Genomic DNA, 26,363 nt, shown 5'->3' on the forward strand with positions numbered 1-26,363 from the left:
AATCATTTACTTTTTTGCCCCTATTTTCTTTATCTCTCCCCTAAGTTCATGGTTTTTTTATTTTGTTTCTTTCTTTCTTTCTTCCTTTTTGGTTTATACTTTCTGTATCTATGAGCAATCCCTCTAATGTAAGACAAGAGTCATGATTTAGTCTGTGGACAGTTAAAAATATTGAGAAATGAAAGATGTTAAAGATTTATTGTATCAAAAAATATATAATCTCATTTCAGCATTTCACTTTTTTCAAACAATGTAACTTTTATTTGCCTTTTATTACAGTATGTCAATTGTTACACATGCTGTATTTCTTTAGTTGCTGCTATCCCTTCCTGCAAATGTGTTCCCCGAGGGAAAATTTGCTCTCTTTTCACAAAAGCAGAAGCAAGTGCAAACCAGAAATCCGAGAGAGGTGTTCACTCAGCTCTACAGGGGGATTTGCATGATTTGTCATGTGACAGTTCAGCAGAACTTTCTGTGCTGCCTGTGGTACTGTTTATAAACTATGACTTGTTTGTGGAATGATGTACTTTCCTTCATAAAACAAGTAGCTCCTCAAAAAGTAAGCAGTACATGAAAAAACTAATCAGCTTTGTGCTGTATCATTCTAGTCATGTAACTTGGAATAATCATTCAGTAAGAGTTGAAATGATTGCTTTCAGCCATGTTGAAATAATTGTTTTTAGCCATAAGAAAGCAATCCCCACTTTTAAAAGGAATACTCTGGATTCTCTGTTTTCATCATGTACTGATAAGCCTTGTACTTCTGCACAGGGTTTCACTGGGGTTTGAAACTGTACCAAGGAAAAGGCATCTCTTTGTGGTACTTGGGGTTTTTACTCTGTAAATAGTTCAGTGAGCGTTCTCATTTTCAGTGACTAATGATAACTTCCATGGTGATTGTAGCTCAGCCAGCTACCAAAGGCAGGAGCAGACAAGGAGCACTCATATCATCCATTGCTGTAACTCAGTGCTCACATGAGGAGTATTGCCAAGTGATTTCAGGAGAGGGTGACATTAGGGAACTTGCACTTTGGAAAACCGTCAGGTGTGAGCTAATCTGAAATCAGCTATGATCAGAAAAGAATGTATATTCATAGCTTTTCATACATTGAAGGTTTGCAGTGTTGAGTGGGATGTGAATCCTGTAAAACTGAGCCTTTAGTAGGTGCCAAGACTGGCCTAGTAGTCTGAAGGGGTGTCTAGGTGTTCAGGTAATCAGATACATGTTCATACAAAGGATTTTTGCATTTTTCTATTAGTACAAAAAAGACTGAAAAGAGCTTAAATGTTCAAGGAATCGCCTGCCACAGTGCAGTTCTTGATCCAAAGTAAACACACCAAGCTCCATGACCAACACATTTTCCTAAGCTAAGGCACTGTTGCTTTAGCTTAGCTGTAGCCTGAATGCAGCTCAGCCACATTGGATGCATACTGTGCTTAGCAAGATTGAGCCTGGATCTGAATGCCAAACTCACTTGTTGCAACAGGCTGTTAGAGAAATACTGGTTCAGTCTCCTGTAACATCACCAGTGCTTGACCTTCAGACCCCTCCACATACAAACCCAGGGCTGTGCTCTGTCCTTGAGTGCCGTCCAGACCCCTGCCTAGAGACAGCACCTGCCTGAGCCCCCCTCCACAGCCAACATATAAATCAGTGGGAAGGACCCAAAAGTGAGCATTGCTGATAAGGCCTATGCACCCAAGGGAGAGGTTAGATTCCCTGCTGTGGTACAGCTCCGTAAGACACTCAACTAGCCTGTGAGGGACCCAGTTCAAACTTTTCTTCCCCTGGTTTGGAGCAGCAATTTGACCTCAAGTCACAGTCCCCAGGAGACAAGCCCCAGCTACTATGCCATAGAGCAGTTCTCCTAGTGCCAAGTTCATTCAGCTTGGAGAAAATGGTGTGTCTCTGGGCTTTCAGTGACCACACCTGCACATTTCTTACAAATGTGTTCTAAGTCTTTTAAAAAAGCTACAAGATGTAATATTTTTTAAAAAACAACATGTTTATTAGGAAAATATACCTGTGTCAATATCTAATGCATTCTCAGGTGATTTGATTCTCATTATTCAAACAATGGTGTTAGTTTGATGTTTTGTGCAATCCCATGACAGTACTTCAATGATCCAGACAGGCTGAAACAAATAGTTCTGAGTATGCTCATGGGAAACACACAGGAAACAAAAAAAAAAGTATGGGCCATTAAAACTCAAGTCTAACTGAAGCTTCTTTATATCATTTTCATGACTGTACAAATGTCAGGATAAGTTGAACTGTTTTGACAGCAAAACAACCCAAATTAGAAAGCTTGCATGTGCATACAGTTCAGGTATTGTAAGAAATAAGCTGGTCTTTTCCTTTTTCCATACACGTGTGATGGCAGGTGCCACGTAGAAGCAGGAGTGATGTCCTTATGCCCTCTTCCTCGTCCCTTTCTACTTAGCTGTTGACAAAAACTGCTTCTTATTGAAAAATGTTTCCATAACTGTTCTTCAAAAACTCCTTAAAAGCCCTAGTATAAGGACTTTGGTTTTATTTGGTCTCATGAGAAGGGGTTAACTTACTTGACTAATGCAAAACCCCTAAAAGACATCTCTGAATTTGGGATGAAAAGGCATTTCCCTCCAGTCTAGAGGCACATTTCCAGCTTAGACGTCCTTAGATCTGTGCCCACTCCTTGGCACAGCTGTTGACTGGCTTGTCCTCTCTACTCCACACTGCTGGCTTCTGCACGTCCCATTTCTTCTGTGCTCCTTCACAGGGGTCACTGGGTGCCACCTCAGGTGGTAGATCTCAGAAAGACAAGCAAGGTGAGCCACTGCCTTGTGAATCACTTCTTTACAGTTGATTGCTACTTTAGTTGATTGAATAAAGAGAACACCTGCAATAGCATATAATTCGTGTTGCAATAAAAGCAATTGACTGCTAATTTTCACCAGATGCCTTCTGTACATCACTGTCCTCTTCATATTCCCTAGCATTGAACATCTCGGATAAATAAGACATTAGTACCTAGTACAATTTTAAAATCTGAGGGTTGCAAGGGGGGTACAGTTACTTTAATTTTAGAATCATATAGCATCTCCATCCCTGTTTCTCCCTAATTCTTATCACTTGGATTCTGCTGTGCAACCTTTTTCCGGGATCCTTCTTTTTCCTCTTTACATTTTTTAAAATTGCATGATATAAAAAAGCCCACCTTCTGAAATTCACTGTGCTGGGGAATAGGGCATTCTTAAGTTCTTTCCATAAACTTCTGTCTTGCAGATGGGATTTCTTTGCCACAAACACATCCACTTTCGGGGGCTGAGATTTTACTGCCAAACACTGGAACAAAATTAGTGTGGCACCATGCAGTGCAGAATAGGAACCTTTGTATTTTGTTTGTTCTTAACATAGATTGTGTTGCAGATGCTAGGTAGATCCACCATTTTTCTTCTTGCTTTGCTTTCAGTTTCATTATTTAAGTAGCTACATTTATACAGTAGACTGCTTTAGACAAGCAGATGGAAGAACTTGGTAAATTCTGAAGAATACCCATTAATATTACGCAATATATTCTCAGCAAACTGCTCTTATGCCATCACACCATGTCTGACCATCCCACCTAATCATACTTGAAATCATTGGATCATTCCAGCCAAGGGAAGCCAGAAGTCTCAAAGACATTTCTTGAAGTTCAGTGTAGATCTCAGATGTCTTCTCCAAGTATGCTCCGTGCTATTACTCAAGACTATGAGTATGGGGGAGAAACCCTAGAACCAGTTTTAGGGAAGGCTTTGCTTGGAGCTCACAATCAGGCATTTGTCAGAAAACAGGGCTCTGGTAGGCAAGTATGGCAAATTAAAATGGGAGGGCTGAAGGTGTTGCTGCCTGGTCTGCCCATCCCGGCCAAGGCAGGAATGGTTGAAACTCTGATCAATGAAGGTTTGAACCACCACGGTGCTCAGCTTGGTCAGCGAATGCTGACTGTGGTTTTATGGTACCTGTAGCCTGTGTGAACAGGGTTTACCTGTCCCAGTAACTTCTATTTCTGGTCGGATGCCCTCAGAAATCCCCCGAGTTCGGGTTTAAGGCAGCACCCAAGTGGTCGGGGTAGCATCACACCCTGACTCGCGGGCAGGTCCGCCGGGGCGGAGGCGCTGCAGTTGCCCGGGCGGGGCGGCAGCTGCCGGCGGATCGGCGGGCGGGTGCCCGGCCGTGTGGGCACCTTCCCCCGGGCGGGGCCGGGGCCGGGGCCGGTACGTGCGCGGCCACACGTCCCGGAGGTGGCTCCGGACACGCGGCCCGAGGGTGGCACGGGGGCGGCTCCGCGCGCGCCGCCGCCGCTCGGGCCCAACCGTCCTCGGCCAACGGGCGGCGCGAGGGCGCGCGCGTTGCCACGAGACGCGGGGCGCGCGGGGGAGGGGGTTACGTGGTGACGTTAATTCTATATGAGCGCGAGCGGCGGGAGCGCGGGTCCTTTCACCGCCGGCCGCGCGGCGCCTCCGCCTCGCTGCTCCTGAGTCACCGGGCCCGCGGGCCGCGCAGGTACCGCGGGGCGCTCCTGCCGCCGCCGCCCTGGGCCGGGAGGGCGGGGGGCTACCGGGGGGCGCTGGGCCCTCGCTCCCGCGGGGGGGGAGCCCGCGGGGGCCGGCCCGGCCTAGCGGGGCCCCGCGGCTGGCGGGGCGCGGGGGGCCGGCGGTGCCCGCGCCGCACCGAGCTCCCCCCGTGCGGCCCGCGGGGCGGCGGCGCCGCTGCTCGGCCAGGCCCGCGGCGCGGAGGGCTGCCCGCCGCCTCCCGCGCACCCCTCCGCCGCGCTCGCGGAGCGCCGGGGCCGGGCCGGGCTGGGGCGTGCGGCTCGGCCGGGCCGGGGGGAGGCGGGTCGGCCCCGCAACACGTGGGCGCAGAGCGGAGCCCTGCCCGGCGCGGCCGGGGAGCTGCAGGGCTGCGGGGCCGGAAAGCGGCGCGGGGAGGAGGAGCGGATGAGCGTGTCCGACCGGGCGCGGGGGTCTCGGGGCCGGGCCGGTGGGGGCCCGGGCCGTGTGCGCGCACATGGCGGAGCGGGGGACGGCGGCGATGGCTGTGAGTCGTGGCCTTGTGCCGCCTCCCGCGCCTTGTTCCTGCTCCCGTGGAGAGCCACGGCTCGGGTGTGCTGTGCTGTGCTGCTGGCAGGGGGACCCAGAGATTCAGCCAGAGGACGAGCAAGTCCCGTTTCCTGCCTCAGGGTAGAGCGGTGTTCGGGAGTTCAACATGTCGCTTCTCCGGGTGTCTGCTAGCTAGTATCATCCAAAATGAGCCTGTCACCAAAGAAGGCAAAGAAGCTACCTGGAAGGTTCAGTAACTAAAAGTGGAAGTAGTGTCTTGTGTTCAGCATTCATAAATATCTACCTACATATAAAACTCTTATCTACTCCCTATTAAATGAGGAGGGGACTTACACTTCCAATACTTGTGAGGCTTTCAATAATTAATAAAAACTTTCCTCATTCACTTGCAGAAGAAAACACAAAACTTTTTAAAATGACTGATAGAGTAATAACATGGCACCTTCCACCATTCATCTCCAAGCATACTGCAGATTTGTGTACGTGTCCGTTTGTGTTTGAAGCCCTATTGAGATACACCTGTGTTTCACATTTTAACTCATTTGAGGAGGGTAGGAGAAGTGGGCACCGTGTGTGCAAGGTATGACAAATACTCTGCTGCTCAGCCCCTCTTGGGATTTTAACATCTACTGGTAGATGTTACATTAATCTGGCAGGAGATAATGCCTGATAATTTTAATTACAATCATGAAATGAAACTTAAGAGCTAAGGCCTAAGGCTGTGAACTGCTGTAGGTAGTTTCTGACAAAAATGTTAGTAGCCTGTTAGTAGCCTTCCTGCTGTGCCCCTTTTACAATGGTACTCATTAAAGAATGAGAAAAACACTGTACTTGGATTGAAGCAAGTTAAATGGCTTCCAGTCCCTCGTAAATACAGAAATGATATTAATCCATAGAGCAAAATAAGAATTTAAAATCTGCATCCATGGAAATTTGAGTGACTTGGATACCTCTGTACCAGACAAAAGTTTAGGCCACTCAGGCTTCAGGTACCTCAAACATTGTTTTAAGTGCTTATAATAAGCCATTGATACCTGATCTTACATTTCTGTGGCCCACTTAGTCCTGTGGGAGGGATATATATCAGCAGTCTCCTTGCCCTCCACTTTTTCTCTGTTTTGTGACAGGTCTTGCATATCATGTGCTCTGGTTTCTGAGGACAGAGGATTGTAGAATGATGGTCCTGTGCACAGGTGGTAGATTGGTGTTTTTCAGAGCCCCTGGTCCTTTTCTGACTTGCACAGGAGTAGGAAGTAAGTGCTGGGATGGCTGGAAGCACGCAGAAGCACCATGCTGCATCTATGCTGCCAGCCCAGTGTCGCAAGAAGTGCCCAAAGTGCCAGATCTGCAGCACTGTCTTTGTGTACAGCAGAGTAATGCTCCTGCCACCCTTGTGTGTCATCTAGCCCCTGCCTCACAAACTATTTCTGGAAGGAGGTGGGGTACTAGTTATGGTGACCTGCTTACTGAGCATCCTGGAAATGGGTGGTCTGGTTTTCTCCTGGCTTCTTGTGTAATTGACAGTGAGTATGGGCACACAAGTGAGAATGAAACCAAAGCACTGTGGGCATGGATGTCATGAAGCTTTAACAACTGAGTTTTCACAACCCTGAGTGAGACCTGAGTCTTCATTTTCTCCAGTACATAACTCCAGATCTTCAAGAAAACTTTGGCTTACCCTGTACATTTGGTAAAAAGGTGTTGATTCACTAAGCTAAAAGTTGAAGCAATTGTAACATAGCTTATCCTGTTGTGGCAGAGATTGTATTCTTTCAGGGAATAATATAGCTTGAGGATATTAGTTTCAATAGAGAAAAATCTCAGGGGGAATAAATTAAGAATCTTTTATTTTTAATTTTGGTTCAATCCTTTGGTGAAAGCCAGTTTATTCCAGTAGACCAGGGGGTATAATGGACATGTGTGTGATATCTTAACCTTTTTGTTAATGTAGTTGTAACCCAGTTCACGTTAAGGTTCTTGTGAAACAGCTGCAAACATGGTGTATCTCAAACTAAGGATCTGGTTCTTGCTTCTTTGAAGAAACTTCAGGAATTAGGTTGCAGAAAATGGAGATGCAGGTGTTCTTTCAGTGCCTGTTTGCTTTTCTGCATCGGTGTATACATTCAGTGGAACTTCAGCTCTGTGTTTTTCCATGAATTGATACTGCTTTGATATTTGTGTGGTACTAACAGGCACTTGCACAGAAGACAGTACTTTGCAGACAGAAACAAGACTTCTTAATGCTGGTTTTATTTTACTAGAGCTGAGGAATCTTCTGAGTTAGCATCTGGTCTGGGCAACTGCAATCCAACTTCTCGTTAGGGAAGCAGTTAGTAAATAATAGAGTAGAACTGCATAGTTAGTACAAGTGGTGTTTAATCCAAGGAAGGGTTGTGATGATAGTTTTAATGCTTAGGTCAGTTTTCATTTGTAAATTACGTAGGGCTCAAAAGTGATTATAATTAAAGCTAATTCAATCTAGCTGATTCTCACTCAGCTCAGGGTTAGTGCATTTCCTCATCACCTAACGTTGTTAATCTGGAGAGTAGGTCTGGTGTCATAATGTGTTTGTCTAGAAAACCAGACATGTCTGAAAGGCATCAAAGAAGTTGCTTGGGGATTCATTTGATGACCTTCTGAAAAATTAAGCTATTTTGAAGCAATGTGTGAGGGTTTTGAGGACTTCTTACACTAAATGATTCTATGATTTTGTGATTCAACAAAGTTGATGCAAAGGGAAAAAATCTAATACCGATATGGTATTTAGCCACAACCTTGACCTTAAGTTTTCAGGAAGACTACACATATTGAAGACTAAAACTTCAGTTGACTCAAAAAAAAAAAGACCGTTTTGATAACTTACCTTTGATACTCTATGTTTAGTTTAAAAATGTAAATAATTTCAGATATGAAGTAACTTATGTTCTTCCTAAAGATTATTCTTTTAGGTGAACTTACATCATCTGCTTGAATGAAAACATCATCTACATCTTAACTACTTGTCACAGGTTAAACTGGAGATCTCCCTAAATGGAAAGCTGTTCAGATTTTAGTGATTTTAGTGCAGGAGAATACAAATGCATTTGGGAGCTGAATGTGTGCTTAAATGTAAATCTGCACAGACATGATTTACAATGGTGATGTCTAATTTTAAAGCTTAACTTGCCATAATAAATAGACAGTTTTACATCAGCTGTTTCACCTGGTCTTTGAGGACTTTAGAACAAAATACTAGCAGTTTATCCTTAGTAGCTTTTTATGATCAGAAGGTGAAAGCAAATCTTAGATGTGAAAACCGGTTTTTGGATGTACCTGTAACCTTAAAGCATTCGATTGCTTGATTTTACATTTATTCTTTAAAAAAATAGCACTACCACCACCCAAATAACAACCAAACAATGAAGAAACCTCCACCCAAAACATGAGAGATATTAGAAGTGTTGAAAATTCTGGTTAAGAGATTTGACTAAGTGGGTGCCTGAAATCTGGAATGGACAAACACCTAAACTTCTAAGACCCAGGTTAGAATCATAAATGCTTGTTATCTTTTCTGACCATCTGCACTAAGGTTAGTTCAGTCCACTACTTTATTTAGGTATTGTTTAATATGTGATGCTTAAAGGAAGGCAGTTCTTTCACATTGCTTGTGGAATGACTTGCCCATGAAGGGAGAAGGTCATTCTAGGTCTGACCCTAGTTAAAAACTTGACTTAAGCATTAAAAGATCAAGTTGAGGAACACAGGGAGGAGACATGAAATAAAACAATTAACTGTTTACATGGAAAACAATTTTGAATCAGTTGTTTTTGAACTTCTTGTTAATGTAGGTATTTTTGTGTCATTTCTTGTTCACCTCTCATACTATTAGTATAAGACATAAACTGCTTATGTTCCTCAGGTATTCATGTTGCTAGGCCCTGAACTGAGCTATTTCCTCTCTTCTGCAACCTGAACAGTGAATACAGTGTTTTTATTAAGGATACATTAACGAAGTGTATAATGATCATATTTTGCATTGTGTGTTTTAGTCACCATGCATTCATTTCAGATCTTGCTACTTCTGCATGTTGAGTAAAAATCTTTAGTGGGCTGCATGCAATTATATGTCTTTGCGCAGAAATTATTTGACCTTTTGAATTCTAAGTTAGTTGGAATTGCATCTTTTGATTTGTGTTACTTTAGGTTTTAATACTATTTATTTTGCCTTGCTTGGGTCACTGCTTTAAGCAGTTCTTAATTCTGTGACACCCCAGTTTTGGAAATTACTCATCTTGACTTTGAAGCGTTAAGTATGAGCTGGTGTAGGTGCTTTATGCGTGTGCAGGGTAGCATCATCAGGAACATGCTTGCTCTGTTTGACCTGGTGAGATATTCATGACACAACCTCTTGATTCTTTTATCACCATCTTCACAGAATCACAGAATATGATGAGTTGGAAGGGACTCATAAGGATCATCAAGTCCAACTCTGGACAGGATGACCCTGCACAGGACCATCCCCAAGAGTCACACCATGTACCTGACAGTATCACACAAATGCTTCTTGAACTCTGTCAGGCTTGGTGCTGTGACCCCTTCTCTGGGGAGCCTGTTCCAGTGCCCAGCCACCCTCTGGGTGAAGAACCTTTTCCTGATATCCAGTCTAAACCTCCCCTGACACAACTTCAGGCCATTCCCTTGGGTCCTGTCACTGGTCACCACAGAGATCAGTGCCTGCCCCTCCTCTTCCTCACAAGGAAGTTGTAACTGCAATGAGGTCTCCCCTCAGTCTCCTCCAGGTTGAACAGACCAAGTGACCTCAACTGCTCATACGGCTTCCCCTCAAGGCCCTTCACCATCTTTGTTGCCCTCTTTTAGACACTCTTCAATAGCTTATATTGCAGTGCCCAAAACTGCACACAATATTCAAGGTGAGGCCGCCCCAGTGCAGAGCAGAGTGGGACAATTCCCTCCCTTGACCGCTGACGATGCTTTGCCTGATGCCCCCAGGACACGGTTGGCCCTCCTGGCTGTCAGGGCACTGCTGACTCATATTCAACTTGCCACTGATGAGGACCCCCAGGACTCTTTCCATGGCACTGCTTTCCAGCATCTCATTCCCCAGTCTATACAAACATCCAGGGTTGCCCCATTCCAGATGCAGAATCTGTCACTTTCTGTTGTTGAGCTTCCTATGGTTGGTGATTGCCCAGTCCTCTAATTTGTCGAGATCTCTCTGCAGGGCCTCCCTGCCTTTGAGAGAATCAACAGCTCCTCCCAGTTTTGTGACATCTGCAAACTTGCTTAGTATCCTTTCCAGTCCTGCATCCAAGTCATTTATGAAGATGTTGAAGAGCACAGGGTCCAAGATGGAGCCCTGTGGACCCCACTAGTGGCAGGTCACCAGTCTGATGTTACCCCATTCACTATCACCCTCTGTGCTTGACCCCTGAGCCAATTGCTCACCCCCCACATGATGTGTTTATCCAGCTGTGCGCTGGGCATTTTGTCCAGAAGGATCCTGTGAGAGACAGTATTGAAAGCTTTACTGAAATCCAAAAAGATCCCTTGATCAGCTAGGTGGGTTACCTTGCTATAAAAGGAAATCAGATTGTGTAAGCATGACTTTTCTCTCCTGAAGCCAGGCTGGCTGTGACCAATGACTGCATTGTTTTTCAGGTGTTTTTCAATACCCCCCAGAATAATCTTGTCCATAACTTTACGAGGCACTGAAGTGAGACTGACAGGCCTGTAGTTTCTGGGGTTCCCCTTCTTGCCTTTGTTGGAAATTGGGACAAGGTTCACCAGCTTCCTGTCAGCTGGGACCTCTCCAGATTCCCAAGAGGTATTGGGGCCAAAAACGTGATTGAGTGAAATTCACAAGGAAGTTTCTATGTAGATAACTTCGTAAATAATGCTCATTTCCATGGTTCAAATACTCTCTAAGTGTAGTACATATTTACAATTGCTTTTTATACCATCTGTATTCATTTGAAAGTGACTTGTTGAAACCATAACCATGTACATACTTCTGTTTGGTCTTAACTGCCAATTGTAACATCTCTCCCCTAAGAGCTTCCAAAATGTGTCAAGTTGTGACTGTGTTCTTTTTTAAGTGCAAACTAGCTTGTTAGTTGAAAACTGGATGTTTTAAAGGTGGTAGGTTCTTAGTGGCTTGGCTTCCATGTTAAAAATCCTGAAATGAAGCTAACAAAAAAGTTGCTGATGTATTTTAGGAATTTCAGTAGCTTCTTGGGGAGTAAATGAATTTAAAATGTTGCATTCATCAGATGTTCTAGTGAAAACACACACTTTTGAAACCTGTACACATTTTTTTCAGTGTTTTTTAACTTTCTTTTCAGATAAGAATGCTTAGATGTTTTTGAAGTCAAATTGGATAAAAGCTTTAATGCTGCAGTGTGTGAGTTTTGCAGATAGCAGTGTAACTGCCAGTATGGTTGTGTTTAATTATGTGGCGATCTTCGTAGCCAACAGACGCTCTCCTTTCATTTGTTGGATGTTGTGACACTACAGGTTGATCTTTTAAACTGTTAAAGTGCACTCTGCTACCTGAAGAACTTTGTTAAAACACAGTTTGTTACTTTTGTTACTTTGACACTTTTAAACAAACTGAGTATGAAGACATACTCTTAGGAGATTTTAAGTATTTCTTTATACATAAAGATTTTGATTTCAGCCCATCAGAATGGCTGCGTTTTTCCCATTATCAGTGATGGAAAGTAAAACCTGTAATAAGCCAACTAGTTCGTTTAAAAAAAAAATCTTTGTTTATTTTTTCCAGATTTGAATTTAAACTTCTTTGTTACTTTACTAATAATGAAAGATTGTTTTAAATAGAAATTGGTAGGTTTTCTGCTACAGAATCTTGGCATCCAGAACAAAGGCACCATTGTGTGTTAATTACCCTATATTTAGAACCTGATGAGGGAGCTCAGGTCAGTAGCAGAGACAAACACGAAGATATAATTTAGGCCTTCTTTTAAATTGTAATTTTGTAGTCCATCTCCTTCTCATTATGAGGACTCTTTTCTGCTGAAAGAGTAAACAAGCACTATCTAAAATTCAATAAAATTGCTACAAACATAGGAGTTCCGTATTTGTTGATTGAATCTTTATTTCCTAATTGAAAAATTAGTCAAGGGGAGAGCTTAACAAGGGTTTCCTTCCACATGACTGAAAACAAGTCCTGCAGTTACTAATAAGAGTTATTTATATATATTATTATTCCATTTTGTTTTGAAGAATCTTTGACTTCTTCCCATCAAGTAACTTGTGTTCTAGTGCAAGCATAGAGCGCTTTAAAGTTGAAATGTGGAAAATGTGTTTTCATGCTGTAACGTGTATACGTATATTGTGCAGAGGCCTGCAAGCACTAATGAAATGGTTGCATTGGCAAATGGCTGAAGTTGATGCCTTTACCTCAGGAGCCATTAGGAAGTGCAAAAAAATACCACTTGAACGGGAGAGAGCAGAGTTTTGAGTAACTGTGTTATGTTACTTGATTCATCATTGTTGTGTTTTAGTGTTTTTATTCTCTGCAGCCAGATTCTGCATTTTGCCATGTTACCATAAGGTAAGATGTAGCAGTACAGTTTCTGCAGTAAATTCAAACTTGCCCAACCCTTTTCATGACTTGTTACAAAAAGTACTTGCCTGTGGCAACCTCCATCTCTTGACCCTGCTATTGCTTATGCAACTGCAGGTCTTAACACTGTATAAGGAAATACTTAGAACTTCTTTTAACTTTACAATCATTCACATGTTGCTGATTGAAAGGAAAGGGTATGCATAGCTAAGGAAGAACTACAATAAGCTTTTCCAGCAGGATTTGCCAATTGTATTTGCTTTATCTAACTGGAAGATCATTCAGAAGAGAAAGTGGGTGTTCCCTTTACAAAGGTAACACATCTCCCACGTGGTGCTATGAGTGCTTCCCATCTTGAATAATTAAGTGCATGCACGTAGCTAGAATTCTGAGTGTGTTCTGTGAAACTGCTCCTCGTCTGAATTTCTTATCCTTTTCTGCTTGGTGCAGAAGACCCTACCTAAGCTTTTGCTAAAGATTCCTAAATATTACCATGCCAGTTAGCATTTCTGCTGTTAACTGTGCGTGTCTTTTGGACATAGCGGATCAGTTGGTACTTGAACAATAAATTGCATCAAAACAGAGGGATTTGAGTTACTGCAATGGTCCAGTGGCACCTTTCTCTTACTTCATTGAGGAACCTGGATTCCTTGCTTCCATTGACCATTAGCTCCTTAGTCTCTTACTCCTGAAAAAGCTGGCAGCCCACGGCTTGGACAGGGGTACTGTGCTGGGTTAGGAACTGGCTGGAGGGCCGGGCCCAGAGAGTGGTGGTGAACGGTGCTGCATCCAGTTGGCGGCCGGTCACTGGTGGTGTCCCCCAGGGATCAGTGCTGGGCCCGGTTCTATTTAATATCGTTATTGATGATTTAGATGAGGGGATTGAGTGTAACATCGGCAAATTTGCAGATGACACTAAGTTGGGAGGGAGTGTCAATCAGCTGGAAGGCAGGAGGGCTCTGCAGAGGGGCCTGGATAGGTTGGAGAGTTGCGCGGATTCCAACGGGATGAGATTCAACAAGGCCAAGTGCAGGGTCCTGCACTTTGGCCACAACAACCCCCTGCAGCGCTACAGGCTGGGCACAGAGTGGCTGGAGAGCAGCCAGGCAGAAAGGGATCTGGGAGTTTGGATTGACAGGAAGCTGAACATGAGCCAGCAGTGTGCCCAGGTGGCCAAGAAGGCCAATGGCATCCTGGCCTGTATTGGGAACAGTGTGGCCAGCAGGACCAGGGAAGTGATTCTTCCCCTGTACTCAGCGCTGGTGAGGCCACACCTCGAGTACTGTGTCCAGTTCTGGGCCCCTCAGTTCAGGAAGGATATTGAGGTGCTGGAGCAGGTCCAGAGGAGAGCAACAAGGCTGGTGAAGGGACTTGAGCACAAGTCCTATGAGGAGAGGCTGACGGAGCTGAGGTTGTTCAGCCCGGAGAAGAGGAGGCTCAGGGGAGACCTCGTCACTCTCTACAAGTACCTGAAAGGAGGTTGTAGCCAGGTGGGGGTTGGTCTCTTCTCCCAGGCAGTTATCAGTAAGACAAGAGGACATGGTCTTAAGTTGTGCCAGGGGAGGTTTAGGTTGGATATTAGGAAGAAATTCTTTACAGAGGGTAATCAGGTATTGGAATGGGCTGCCCAGGGAAGTGGTGGATTCTCTGTCCCTGGAGGTTTTTAAGATGAGATTGGATGTGGCACTTAGTGCCATGATCTAGTAACCACGGCGGTGTTGGATCAAGGGTTGGACTTGATGATCTCAGAGGTCCCTTCCAACCCAGCTGATTCTATAATTCTATCCAAAACTTGATAACTTTTATATTAGTGCTGTCTTCTTTATTGTATCATACTCTTGTCTTCTGTGCTTGTATTCAGGCAGACAATTTTAATTATCTACTCTATATTTGAAAATTTAAATAAACTTTGTTTTTGCTCTTACATTATCAGAAAACTTTTTGTTAACAGAATAACTTTGAGGCACTAATAAAAGGAAATTGTCTCTGGAGTTCAGTGGCTGATAATGTCTTTCATCAAATAGATGTGGTATCTTTATGTTCTAGACTTCCGCTACTCTGCTCACTTAATTGAGATTGATTTTTTTTTTCACCTTCAGCTTTCCTAAGAAGGCATATTTTTCCATAAGCTAAACATGTTACAGATTATGTAATTTATCTGCCATGTTAATCATAGAAACACAGAGTTATTTAGGTTGGAAAAGGCTTCTCATCTATGATCATCGAGTCCAGCCATTAACCCAGCACTGTCATGTTCATTGCTAAACTGTATCCCCAGGTGCCACGTTTGCACGTTTTTTGAACATTTCCAGGGTTGGTGATTACACCACTTCCCTGGGCAGCCTGACAACCCTTTCAGTGAAGAAAGTTTTCCTAATATCCAATCTAAACCTTGCCTGGCATAACTTGAGGCCATTTCCTCTCATCCTTGTTAACGTGGGAGAAGAGACCACTCCCCACCTGACAACAACCCTCTTTCAGGTAGCTATAGAGAGTGATGAGGTCTCCCCTCAGGATATTAATAGGTACAATATCTCCTTGTTTCATGACCAGTTTTCATACTAATGATAATGGATGCGTGAATTGAATCACACAAGTATAAGGGACACACTTGGTCTTCTGCTTTATTCCCTTTTGAAATGACATTTTTAACCCGATACATTATTCAATTGCTGCTTTTTGAAGAGGAGCTAAATGTTCTCCTAGTTACTACTGAACTGTATGATCCTTTCTCATGTAACAATTTTCCCACCTGGTAATTAGTACCATAGCTTCTACTAACAGTTGTGAAATGATTAATATTTTTGGGGGTTGTATTTTTTTGTCTTGCTGTACCAAGACATTTGAAGTGTGAAACTCTCTACCATGTACTGTGCACTTTTTAAACAGTTCTCCCATTTCTCTTAGAATCATTTAGGTTGGAAAAGACCTTGAAGATCACTATCAGAGTATCTGATCTCTCTAAAGTTACAAACCTCTCTTAGAGGGTTTGAGCAAAGTACACCAAACAATTACTTTGAACATCTGCAGTCAAAGAGTATCTTCTGATGGATCTCTACACTGCTATTTTAATGTTTGTTTTCTTTATTCGGTGAAGATTATGTAAGGGAAATCTTACAAGTTGTCCTTCTGGAATGCTAGACAAGAACATCAGTTTGAAGTGACTTCTAATGAATATATTGCTCTCAAGTTTCCCAGTCTGTGTAGTGAGAGTTGAACTTGGCTGGTATGATGTCATTTGTCTGGCACCTTTCGTTTTTGCACACATTGCAAATAGCTTACAGGACTTAATCCTGATGATATTTTTAATACAACTAGCTGTCCTCCAGCTGGACCTCTCTTTTCTTCACTGACATCTGACTTAGTGCACCACTTAGTTTGCTATCTTACATTGCAGCTTCTTAATCCCATGTAGGGCTCACTTGTTTTAGGTATTTTCTGTTAATGTATTGCTTTCAGTTGCCCAAGGCTTGCCAGAGACAGGAAGAGGCTGATATGCTGTTATATGGACAGGCTGACTTGCTGTGCTCTGAATTACTGACTACTGAGGAAATAAGTTGGGGCAAAAGGGTAGGTTTCTTTTAAAAATGTGAGTTAACATGGCTTGGATGTAGGAAGGGTCAGATAGCCTCTAAAAGCCTATTTGTGTTTCTTGAACAACTTGCAAAATTTCTTTTACGTGCCACTCCAAGGTAATCGTGGGAGCAATTCCTCTAGAGAAGGGGAAAAGGTATTTCCTGAAAGGGAGGGAATGGGTACTCTTCTTGGTGTGGTATGATCAGAGATGCTGAACAGCTGAAATATGTTGGTGGCCTGCCAGCCTTAGGGCTTGTTGCAAAAAAGCTGTTGTTTTGCTGGAACAACTGTGTCTCAGGAATGTCTTGCTTCCTCAGCTGACTCACAATTCACCTTGCTGTGACCTGTCTTCCCGAGGCTGAGCGGATGTCCGGGTAATCTAATACTGGCATACTTACTTGGGACACTTAAAGCTGATCTTCAAAAAGAAAAGGCTTCTCACCAGAGTGTGTGTGTCCTAGATTGCTGCTGTGCAAACTCAGACTAGTTTCTGCGTGGATGAAGGAGTGATTAGGCAGTGTTGAACACTTAGGGTTTATATTTCTACCTTCACTTGAGCAAAATCACTTAGTGAAAAAACAATAACCCCTGGAAACTTACTAATGAGTAACTTGAGGATGAATACATGGCAATATCATTATTAGATTCTGCATATATCTAACTACATTTCTTGAAAAACATGTCAGATTAAAAAGGGGAAGAGTCCTTTAAGCATAATGAAAATAGCAAATTGTTATACTGTTTTGGTAAGATGTAAATTTTAAGAGGGTTTTTCCAATTTTCAGTAATTCTGCAGAATGCACTCAAAACTGTGGCTAAGCTTGTGCCAGATTAAGTTTCCTAACCTTTCCATTCCGATAAAGAACACATTTTCTTGTGATGGCAGGCAAGCTTAAGCTGCCTATATGAAAGAGGTTTTACACTTCAACCTTTAGAAAATTTGCGTTGTGGCTTGCTTTTCTGTACTTTTGCTTGCTTTTTTGTAGCGAAAACTTCCTATGTGCTCACTTTCAAGCCCTAACTGTTTCTTTTTCTCTGCATATTTTTACAGTGAGCAGCAAAACATTGTAAGTGAAGCCTCTGGGCACCTCTGACTGTAATGCAGTGCTACTGGCCGTAGCTCTTCAAGTAACAGAGAAGTAAAATATTTTACTAATAAGGAGGTTATTTGCATGCTGGTTTTTGTACAGGGGTGTAGGCTACCCTTTATGTACTCATAAGCTTCTTCTTGCAGTCAGGAGGCCTAGATTCTAAGTAATATCTCAGCCCAAAGCAATTGCCCAGACACTGCACTTGAGGTAACATACCAGCTGTAGCCAGACGTTCTGCATTGACAACTGGTGAATTGGTATCTCTCTGGGTCTGCTTCAGGGAGTGATGCCAGTGCCAAGAGTGGTTCTTGATGCTCATGTGCCAAGTTGCAGCTGCTGTTTACAATCTGGAAAGCACCTGTGAATTACACCTATGAAATGAACTGGGAAGGACAGCTGTGTCTTACACCAAGTGATACCAGTACAATAGTGAAATATTTAGTATTGGGGAGATACTGGAAAATAAATACTGGGGTGATGTATTTTAGTACTATTGATTGTGGTACATATTATATTCAAAATACTGGAGACTAGACTGGGACCTTGTACTGGGCGTTGTGCAAAGATAGTGGAGGTTATTTACTCTCAAGGAATGCATTTTCTCACTGCTTTTCTTCTACAGTTGGTTTTTTGGAGTGATTTATTTTTGTTTTGTTGTTATTTTTATCTGTTCAGGGTTTTTTGTTGGTTTTTGTTGGTTGGTTTTTTTTTTTTACCAGTAGAGCTGTGTTTGCAGAGAAGCTTATGTTGTTTAGGTAAATGACAGTAAAGTAAATGTGATGCAACTATATACCTTCCATGCTAGTGGGCTGCACAGATTAGTCTAAATGTCTGCCAGTGTAGTTCTGTTGGCAGCTCTCATTCCAAAAACTGTTGTTTAGAGCTGGCAGATGTCAGTGTTATGACAAACAGTACTATCTCCTCAGTTTGCAGAAGAACTCTTCTAACTGTAAATGTTCTGATACTGAGTTGTGTAAAAAGTGGAGGGAAGATTAAAGGATGGGTCATAAAAAAGACTGACGCAAAAATGGGAAAAAGTGGTATGAGAGATAGGCGAACACTAGAGGGAGGCTCTGAAGTTGACAGCTGCTTGATACAGTCTATTTTAATTTCAAAAAAATCTTTGAAGAATGTTATTCAAAGTCTTTGAGTAAACTGGGTCATAATTTGAAAACATACAGTGCTTGCATGGATTGTTTAAAAGCCAGGAAGCAGAGGATGATAACTGCCCATTGCAATGAGGCAGATGCTGAATTCCACAGGGTGCTGTAGTGAGATGAATGCCTTCAGCATGGTCAGAAATGATCTTGGAAAGAGGGTGATCAGTGAAAGGATGGACAAAAGTTGCTGATGACAAGTAGTTGTTCAGAATGGTGAAAACAAGGGCCCTCTGAGGAATTCAGGAACAGAGAGACTGCTGGTGAAAATTCCTCTGCCATAGGGTTGTGCAGTATAGAAAAATCTGACTTTGAGCTGAATATTGCAACTCAGAAGCAGGATTTTAGCGCTTTGATACTTGACTGATATCATCAGCTTACCTGCATGGTTTTGAGGAAAATGAGGACTAGTTTATGAAATAAAAATCAGTTATGACATTGTCAAATACCTGCATTTCTGAGCCAGTGTGTTTTTTTCTGAACGTGATTAAAAGCTAGAAGGATTTCTGGGGGAATTCTTAACCATGTCATTACTTTTTTCCAAAGCATCGGCTAATGACCGGTGTTGGAGATGGGATGGATGCTTCTTAAAGTTTTTAGGCATCATTTGATCATAGCCAATCTTGTCCTCATTTAGAAAAAAAAAATGTTTAAATGAACTGTAGAAGTCCGTCTCTTTCAGCAAACCTGTCTCTGAGTGTTCAGCTGCTGTTTCATTTAGCCCACTGCTTTGGAGAGACCACAGGGTTTGTGCTGCAACTGGTCACACCCTTGTTGAAAGAACTGCCTTTAGTTGTATGGAAACTGAAGCAGTATTTGATGAGAAGAATGGAGAGTGGAAATGCTGGTCTCAGCAAGGAGCAATAGTTGGTGAACAGCATCACTGTCACATTTGCATAAAAATATGTGAAAAGCAGGGGAACTGTGCATCTTGTGCTCTTTTGTACAGCAATACTATCAATCTCCTTGAAAAGGTCCTGAGTTAAGAACAAGTTAAGAGGAAGTATGTAAGGAAAAAGCTGTATAAAATGGATAAAGTCTTCTATAAATACAAAATAATGCTAATTGTTATTGTTGCTCAAAAAAAACGGACCCGTTAATGAGAGTTGTAATTGTAGTATGCTCTCAGTTTCTATAGGTCTTCAGTCCATGCTAGCTTTGAGACCAATTGTTTTATAGACAGCTTGCATACATGTGCAAACCTGAAATCATAAGACAGGCAAATGAGATCTGAATAAAATGAGTCAAGAATACTACTGTAACTCCTCTGTTTCTTATTGCATTGTTAGATGTCCTTTGGTTTACAGCAGTGCTGCTATTCTATTTGATAGCAAGTACTGTATTATTTTTTCTGAAATAGATGGACAGGTAGTTGGTTCTCTAGTTTTTCTGCATATTAGGGAATTGGAATCTTTTTTTATTACATGCAGTCTTCTAAATACTTTAATGGCACTGTAAAGTTGTGGTTCTAAATGAGGACATCGAACACTTGCTTTCCATGTAGTTGTTGGGACGTAGTTATGACACCAGAAAAAATGTTTTGATTCTGTCTACATAGAATGTAGGTGTTTAATTCTGAAGTCTAGATTCTAACATGTTTTTTCATATTGACTGTTAATATCCTGATCTTACTGGGATTGTGGTTTTGTGTTACACTTTGGACAGATCAAATGCAATTTTCACTTTTTCTGGAACATATCCCTCCAACACTTTGCTAAAATTGTGATTGGAATGCATTATAAGGAGTTGAAATTCCTGAATGAAACTTGAATTTATTTAGCTTACAGGACAGCAGCTATAATGAGGACTCTAAAGCAATGGTTTCCATGCTCTGTGGACATGTAATTATTTCTGGTAGTTGGAGCCTCCTGAACTATTGGACCTAAGATGGCAGTAACAGGATGTTTTCTTGTGCGTAGTATTATCTTCGACTTCACCTGAAACATCTTTTTGGATACTAGATTCCTAAGTACTGTTTTGCTGGCAGAAAATATTATGCATAATACATATGAGAACATAGATGCTTCATGGTATGCAAGATTTGCAATACTCTTGATGTCAAAAGTTACTGTGTCTGCAATGTGTTTATGATGATACTGAGATATTTAAGAAATTTTTGATCATTCAGGACATGGAAATAAAGTCATCTTAAATAGCTTGGCACCTGGCATAATTTTTCTGGGGGTAAAATGTTGGAATTTTATGTATATTCTGAAGAACTACTCGGATTGGTTTTGGAAAGTTGGGATTAAAAGTAAAGCCACAAAAAGACATCTTTAAACTGATTTAGCTGTAAGTATACTCTGCAATTACATGCTGGAAATGAGTAAACAGTTACCAGAAGGGTTCTATCACCCTTTTTACTTCAGTTTTTCTCAAGTTATATTTCAATTTTATACTTATGACTAGTTTTCAGTCAATGATACAAGTACAGTGCCATGATATAAAACTCAACATGGCATTTTTATGGTACTTTAATTTATGTGAGTATTCTGGTTTTAAACCAGAACAAAGTTTTTCAGTGCTTCTGTATGTTTTAGACTGAGAGCTCAAAAAGTGCATGGCAGATGTGCCACTCTTCAGAGTATGATATGTATTTATTTCATAAAGCTGACATGGTTTGTGTTTCTTTAAATATTAGAGCACTTTAGAGTTTGTAACACCAATCTAATGCTGCTGTTCTTATGCGTTCTTTCTTTTTCCTCTAGTGTTTGAAATCTAGCAGAATGGCAGACATAGACAAGTAAGTAAAATCTGTAGGTTACTGAGGCTCTGACCGTGTCCTGTGCTGTACTTGAGATGGCTGGGATCTCCAGACACTTGATGGGCAGAGTCTGGATACTGACCTTTGCACTGTGGCAAGATGTGAGGTTTATAGGATTTGGGAGAAAAATGAGTTACTCACAACAACTGGGTTTGGGATCTTAATTGGAAGTAAATCTAAAAGTGGCACAAATCAACTTACTATGTTAGTTGGAATTTTGGAGGGGAAAAACAGATAGTATTGCCCATTACTACTGTTTGACTGTATGTAGGTTTTTTCTATACTTTGAATTGCTCACATTTTGTGCAATTGAAGTACAGTTAAGATGAACCTACCCACACTTGTCAAGGCCTGCATATCTTAATAAAGAGATCTGTAGAGCAGGAGGCTTTGACTGGTTGATAAGCACAGGAGATGAAGGAATTCTTCTGTAAAAAGGAAACTTTGTAATTCTGGAAAGTTACTAGTTCTTTAAGTTGTTCCAAGATTGTCAGATATGAAACTTCTATGAAGGTAAATTTGGCTTCATTTGGCTGTTAAGACTGCTAGTTTGTCATAGATGAAAGATGCAACAGTTTGCTTCTGCTCTCGTAATCTCTAGTTTGATCTCTTTAGACTCATTACAGTATTTTATAATGTTAAATTCTTGATCCTGTTATTGAATATTTTTAATAGCAAAGAACAGTCTGAACTTGATCAGCAGGATATGGAAGATGTTGAAGAAGTGGAAGAAGAGGAAACTGGTGAAGATGCCAACAGCAAAGGTAATGTTGAAACCAAGGGTTTCTAAACAGCTGCATATGTGCTTTCTAATTAATGTATTAAAAGAAATTTACTGCTAAAACCAACAATAAATGGTAAAACAATTTTGAGTGTAGAACTGTTTAAATTCTGAAGCAAGGACTTTTTTTCCCCAAGTTATGTGATTTTTAGTATTTGTCTGCAGTTACTCATTTTAGTCATGCTTAATACCAGTTCAGGCAGTGCTGGCCACCTCTATAATTGGAAAAGACAGGATTGTTGTGGATATGTGACTGAATTCTTTCAAAACTCACAACAGTTAAAAACTTCACCTGTGAAGCTTTGGGTATAAAAAAATCATGTGTGTGTGTGTATCTCTTATTTTTTGATTAGTTGCTTAGTAATTTGCTGCTGAGTTGTTTGACTGTGAACAGAACAAAAATCATGCTTAGTGTTTACCACTCTTAAAATCAATAAATCCTTCTTCTTTCCCCCCCCCCAGCAAAAAACATGAGCATGTATCAGAATACATGTTTTGCCAGTGCTGAACAGTCTTATTCATACTTTATATTTAATGTAATGTAACTTAATGTAATTTTCTTTTTTAATTTAGCTCGGCAGTTGACTGTGCAGATGATGCAAAATCCTCAGATTCTTGCAGCTCTTCAGGAAAGACTTGATGGTCTGGTAGGAACATCTGCAGGATATGTAGAAAGGTACGGGCATTTGGTCAGTATGAGCAGATTGGTATAAATTTTGCTTTCTGAACATTGTTAGGAAGAAATTCTTTACAGAAAAGGTAATCAGGCATTGGAATGGGCTGCCCAGGGAAGTGGTGGATTCTCCATCCCTGGAGGTTTTTAAGATGAGACTGGATGTGGCACTCAGTGCCATGGTCCAGTAACCAGGGCGGTAGTGGATCAAGGGTTGGACTTGATGATCTCGGAGGTCCCTTCCAACCCAGCTGATTCTATGATTCTGTGATTCTGTTGTCTATGGCATTAGTAGTCAGAAACCACTGTGCTGCTCAGATAGCAGAAAAACTAATATAGTCTGTCTGTAGTGCATCTCACAATTGAAGAGTTTTTATTTCAGGTTTTATGAAGAAAAGAATGCTAATATTCACAGTGGCTGACCTTGTCCCCTGCACTTACAGTATGGCACACTTCTTAAGATACTTTCCTGCTACTTGAAATCTCTTTTGTAGCTTTACCTTAAACATGAAACATCAGTTATTTAAACTATGGACAAATACTTGGAGGCTTAGTGTCTATAATATAGTCATTTTATGCTTAGAGTGTAACCAGTAGCTGATAAAATTAAGAACATTATTAGCAGTACTTCATGTGGTATTCTCACTTGCAATAAACTCTTGCTAAAATTTTCTTTACGTGATCTGCATTAACAGATAGAATTTTCTGACTCTCGGGTAATTTCTGATTGTGTATGAATATTTCACCACATCCCCAGGAAGTGTAAAGTGTACGGCTCTCTTGCTGTGGTAGAGTCCTACATTGCTATTGGTTTGAACTGGGGCAGCTACTGGGTAACAGGCAGTGGTGCTGCTGCTGCTGTTCCCACTCCTACCACTTTCCTGTTACAGATTATAGCATAGAACAAAAACCTAAACAAAAATAAACCAAAACAAAGATATTGTACACTATAGGCTTTTCACAATATTTTTCTTCTGTTTTTCAACAGATATTAATTAACCTCTACTAATCTTTCAGGTCCTTGATCTAAGAAGTGAACAAAAGTGGTAACATTGTTTTGCATTCTTCTGGTCAGCTGCTGTACTGTTTCTTCACCAAGTCCAAGTACAGCAGTGCATTCGCTACCACAAAAGCGTTGCAACTTCACCATTTTACCAAATGCTTACTTAACTTGCAATATGAAAGTATCTGGAAGACACATGTAACTGGAGTCTTGCACTTTCTCAATATGTGCATGCTGACTTAACCGTGCTTTTCTGGTGCCTCTTTCTTACATGTCTCTCCAAGTATTATTTAGAGCTTAGACTACAGAGTCTAGACACTGAGATGGCATAGAAGTCAGCAGGAATGTGGGATCCTAAAAGCCTGTTATATGGGCTGTTAAGGAACTAGATGCATAAACTGGTGGGAAGCTAAACAGGTTCCAGGAAAACAGCTGTCTGCTCATGCTAATTGCTTGGCAGCTGTCCAATAACTTACCCCTTTACCTGTGCCTGGCTACAATACTTTCAATGAAACTTACTTTCACAGAGTTGAATTTCCCTCAGCTGTTCAGAGGAAGTTGTATGCTTGTGTGATCATAACTTTTGCTAGTGGCATGTATTCAGAGCAACAGGTTCTAGTTGCTGTTGTATTTGTGCAGTCCAGCTCAGATTTCTTGGTCTGCTTCTCCATTTTGGATTTATTTTGTAAGAGCTGTCTCTTTCATGAAACTACCTTTATTTTTTTAAAAGTACCAAGTTTATAAAAGTATGAATATATAAATTGTGAAATTTGAACTTCTTGACATGGAATGTAATGAAATGCAGCTTGACACATGCAAAAGATTCTAGATTCTCTAATAAAGAGGTTGAAATCTTTACTCTTGACAAACTAGATTTGGACATGCTGCATGTATGGCACCACATCTTAGAAATTTCATAGTGCTTTACAAGCAATTGCTAGGACCAGTACTCTTAGTCTAGATATATGCATGTGGCATTAAGTGGGTGATTGTTGTATGACTTAGATGTGTGGTCATGTTAATATTCTTCCTTAATACTTTTTTCTTGTTCTAACTCAAGTTGTTCCTTAAATTGCTGTTAGTTCTGATATTGTACTTGTTAAAGTTACAGCAAATTATTAACTTGACTAACTTCTGGAAAAATACCAGAATAACAAGAATGCTATCAGCCCTGTATGAGCTTACACGCCTAAACTTATGTGGCTTTCGTAGTTTGTGTAACAGATGTACTTTTGCCAAAATTAGAAGGTTAAGGGCAACCTTGATTTAATGATGGAATGCATGTTATCTTAGTAACCAGAAATAGTATATTCATAAAGATGGCAGGGAGAAGGATTCTGCATTTAAAATGAACAGGGATGTTGGATCGTGTGCTTGTCCTGCCTAATAGAGATAAGATAACTTTAATAATTATTATGAACCCTCAGTGTTCAATGTATTTTTGGGTAATTCCTCTAATCTGAAGCTGGTCCTAACAATTCAAAGCAGTTGCTTACTACTTTGTTGTAAATAACACGGCTCAACTGCTTAAATAAAATAAATATGGGAAGCTAACATAACAATCTTGTGTAGTCATATGCTGGGGTTTGGTCCACCAGTGGAGGCTGTCAGCAATCTACCCTGTAAGTCTCACCAGTAGCCTCGGTGTAGCTAACTTTGTATCCTAACAGTAACTTAGTGTTGGCATAGTTTACTAAAGCGAAACTAATACTGGAATTGTAGCTGACCAGTATTTATAATAAGGAATGCATTAATTGCTTTCCTTTTACACATTTGTAATATGGTGGCTCATTTAGCAAAACAGTTCTGGCTCACTTTGGGAGTATTTTAGAAGACAGTTCTACCAGTTGCTTTGCTTAGTGAAACAAAAAGGTGAATTTTGAAGATCAAATTCCTTAGCAAAGAATTACTCAGCTGTCTTGAACTTTCTTTCATAAAACCAGGGGAGTTAATGGTAAAACCTTTCTTAATAATGCTCAACCCTATGAGTTTACTGTGCCGCTCATTGATAATGTAGAACTTGTTTTTAGGATGGAGATTTATTGCTCAAGTTTGTTGTATGATTGACCCAGGTATGGAATACTCTGATTCGAACTGAGATTAAGCCTCAGTTTAAGAGCTTGTGCTAACGGTTTCAATCTGTGGTGCAGTAGGTCATAGTTTTGGTTTGTACAGCTTTCTAAAGCTAAAGTAGAATGCAAAACGTGTTGTGATACAAGCTGGTTACCTTGCAAGGGGACTGGTTAAGGAAGAATCAGTATGTGCTTAGAAGGCAGAGTTAATAACAATTCTGTCACTGAATCTTTCAGCTTGCCTAAAGTTGTTAAAAGACGTGTGAATGCTCTCAAGAACCTTCAAGTTCAGTGTGCACAGATAGAAGCAAAGTTCTATGAGGAAGTTCATGAGCTGGAAAGAAAATATGCTGCTCTCTATCAACCCTTATTTGACAAGGTATTTTAATGCTACTCTGATTTGTACTTTAAGGCTTCAGCTAAAATACAAGGGAATATAATAAACTGAATGCGTGTGCAGTTCAGAATTACTTTGGTCTCATATGTACCCATTTAATTCAATTGATACAATTTCGGCATCCCTGTGAACGTTGATTAAGTTAAGGGAGTGAGAGGTTCAGTCTGTTCCATGGT

The 26,363-nt window shown here is 41.2% G+C and overlaps 1 protein-coding gene across 2 annotated transcripts in view; it reads left to right on the forward strand.

Annotated features, from left to right (window-relative positions):
• The first annotated feature begins 4,404 nt into the window (after positions 1-4,404).
• NAP1L1 (nucleosome assembly protein 1 like 1) overlaps positions 4,405-26,363 on the forward strand; it is a 31,425-nt gene continuing 9,466 nt past the window's right edge. For both annotated transcript variants that reach the window (XM_051795927.1, XM_051795929.1), the window contains exons 1-5: positions 4,405-4,531; positions 21,206-21,240; positions 21,937-22,025; positions 22,616-22,718; positions 26,028-26,169. In XM_051795927.1, coding sequence (XP_051651887.1) covers positions 21,224-21,240; positions 21,937-22,025; positions 22,616-22,718; positions 26,028-26,169 — 351 coding nt within the window. In that variant the 5' untranslated portion in view covers positions 4,405-4,531; positions 21,206-21,223. The remainder of the gene's footprint in view (positions 4,532-21,205; positions 21,241-21,936; positions 22,026-22,615; positions 22,719-26,027; positions 26,170-26,363) is intronic.

Source organism: Manacus candei, unplaced genomic scaffold (genome assembly GCF_025592945.1).
Source record: "Manacus candei isolate 608988 ecotype Guabito, Panama unplaced genomic scaffold, ASM2559294v1 h1tg000043l, whole genome shotgun sequence".
NCBI classification, from domain to species: Eukaryota; Metazoa; Chordata; class Aves; order Passeriformes; family Pipridae; genus Manacus; species Manacus candei.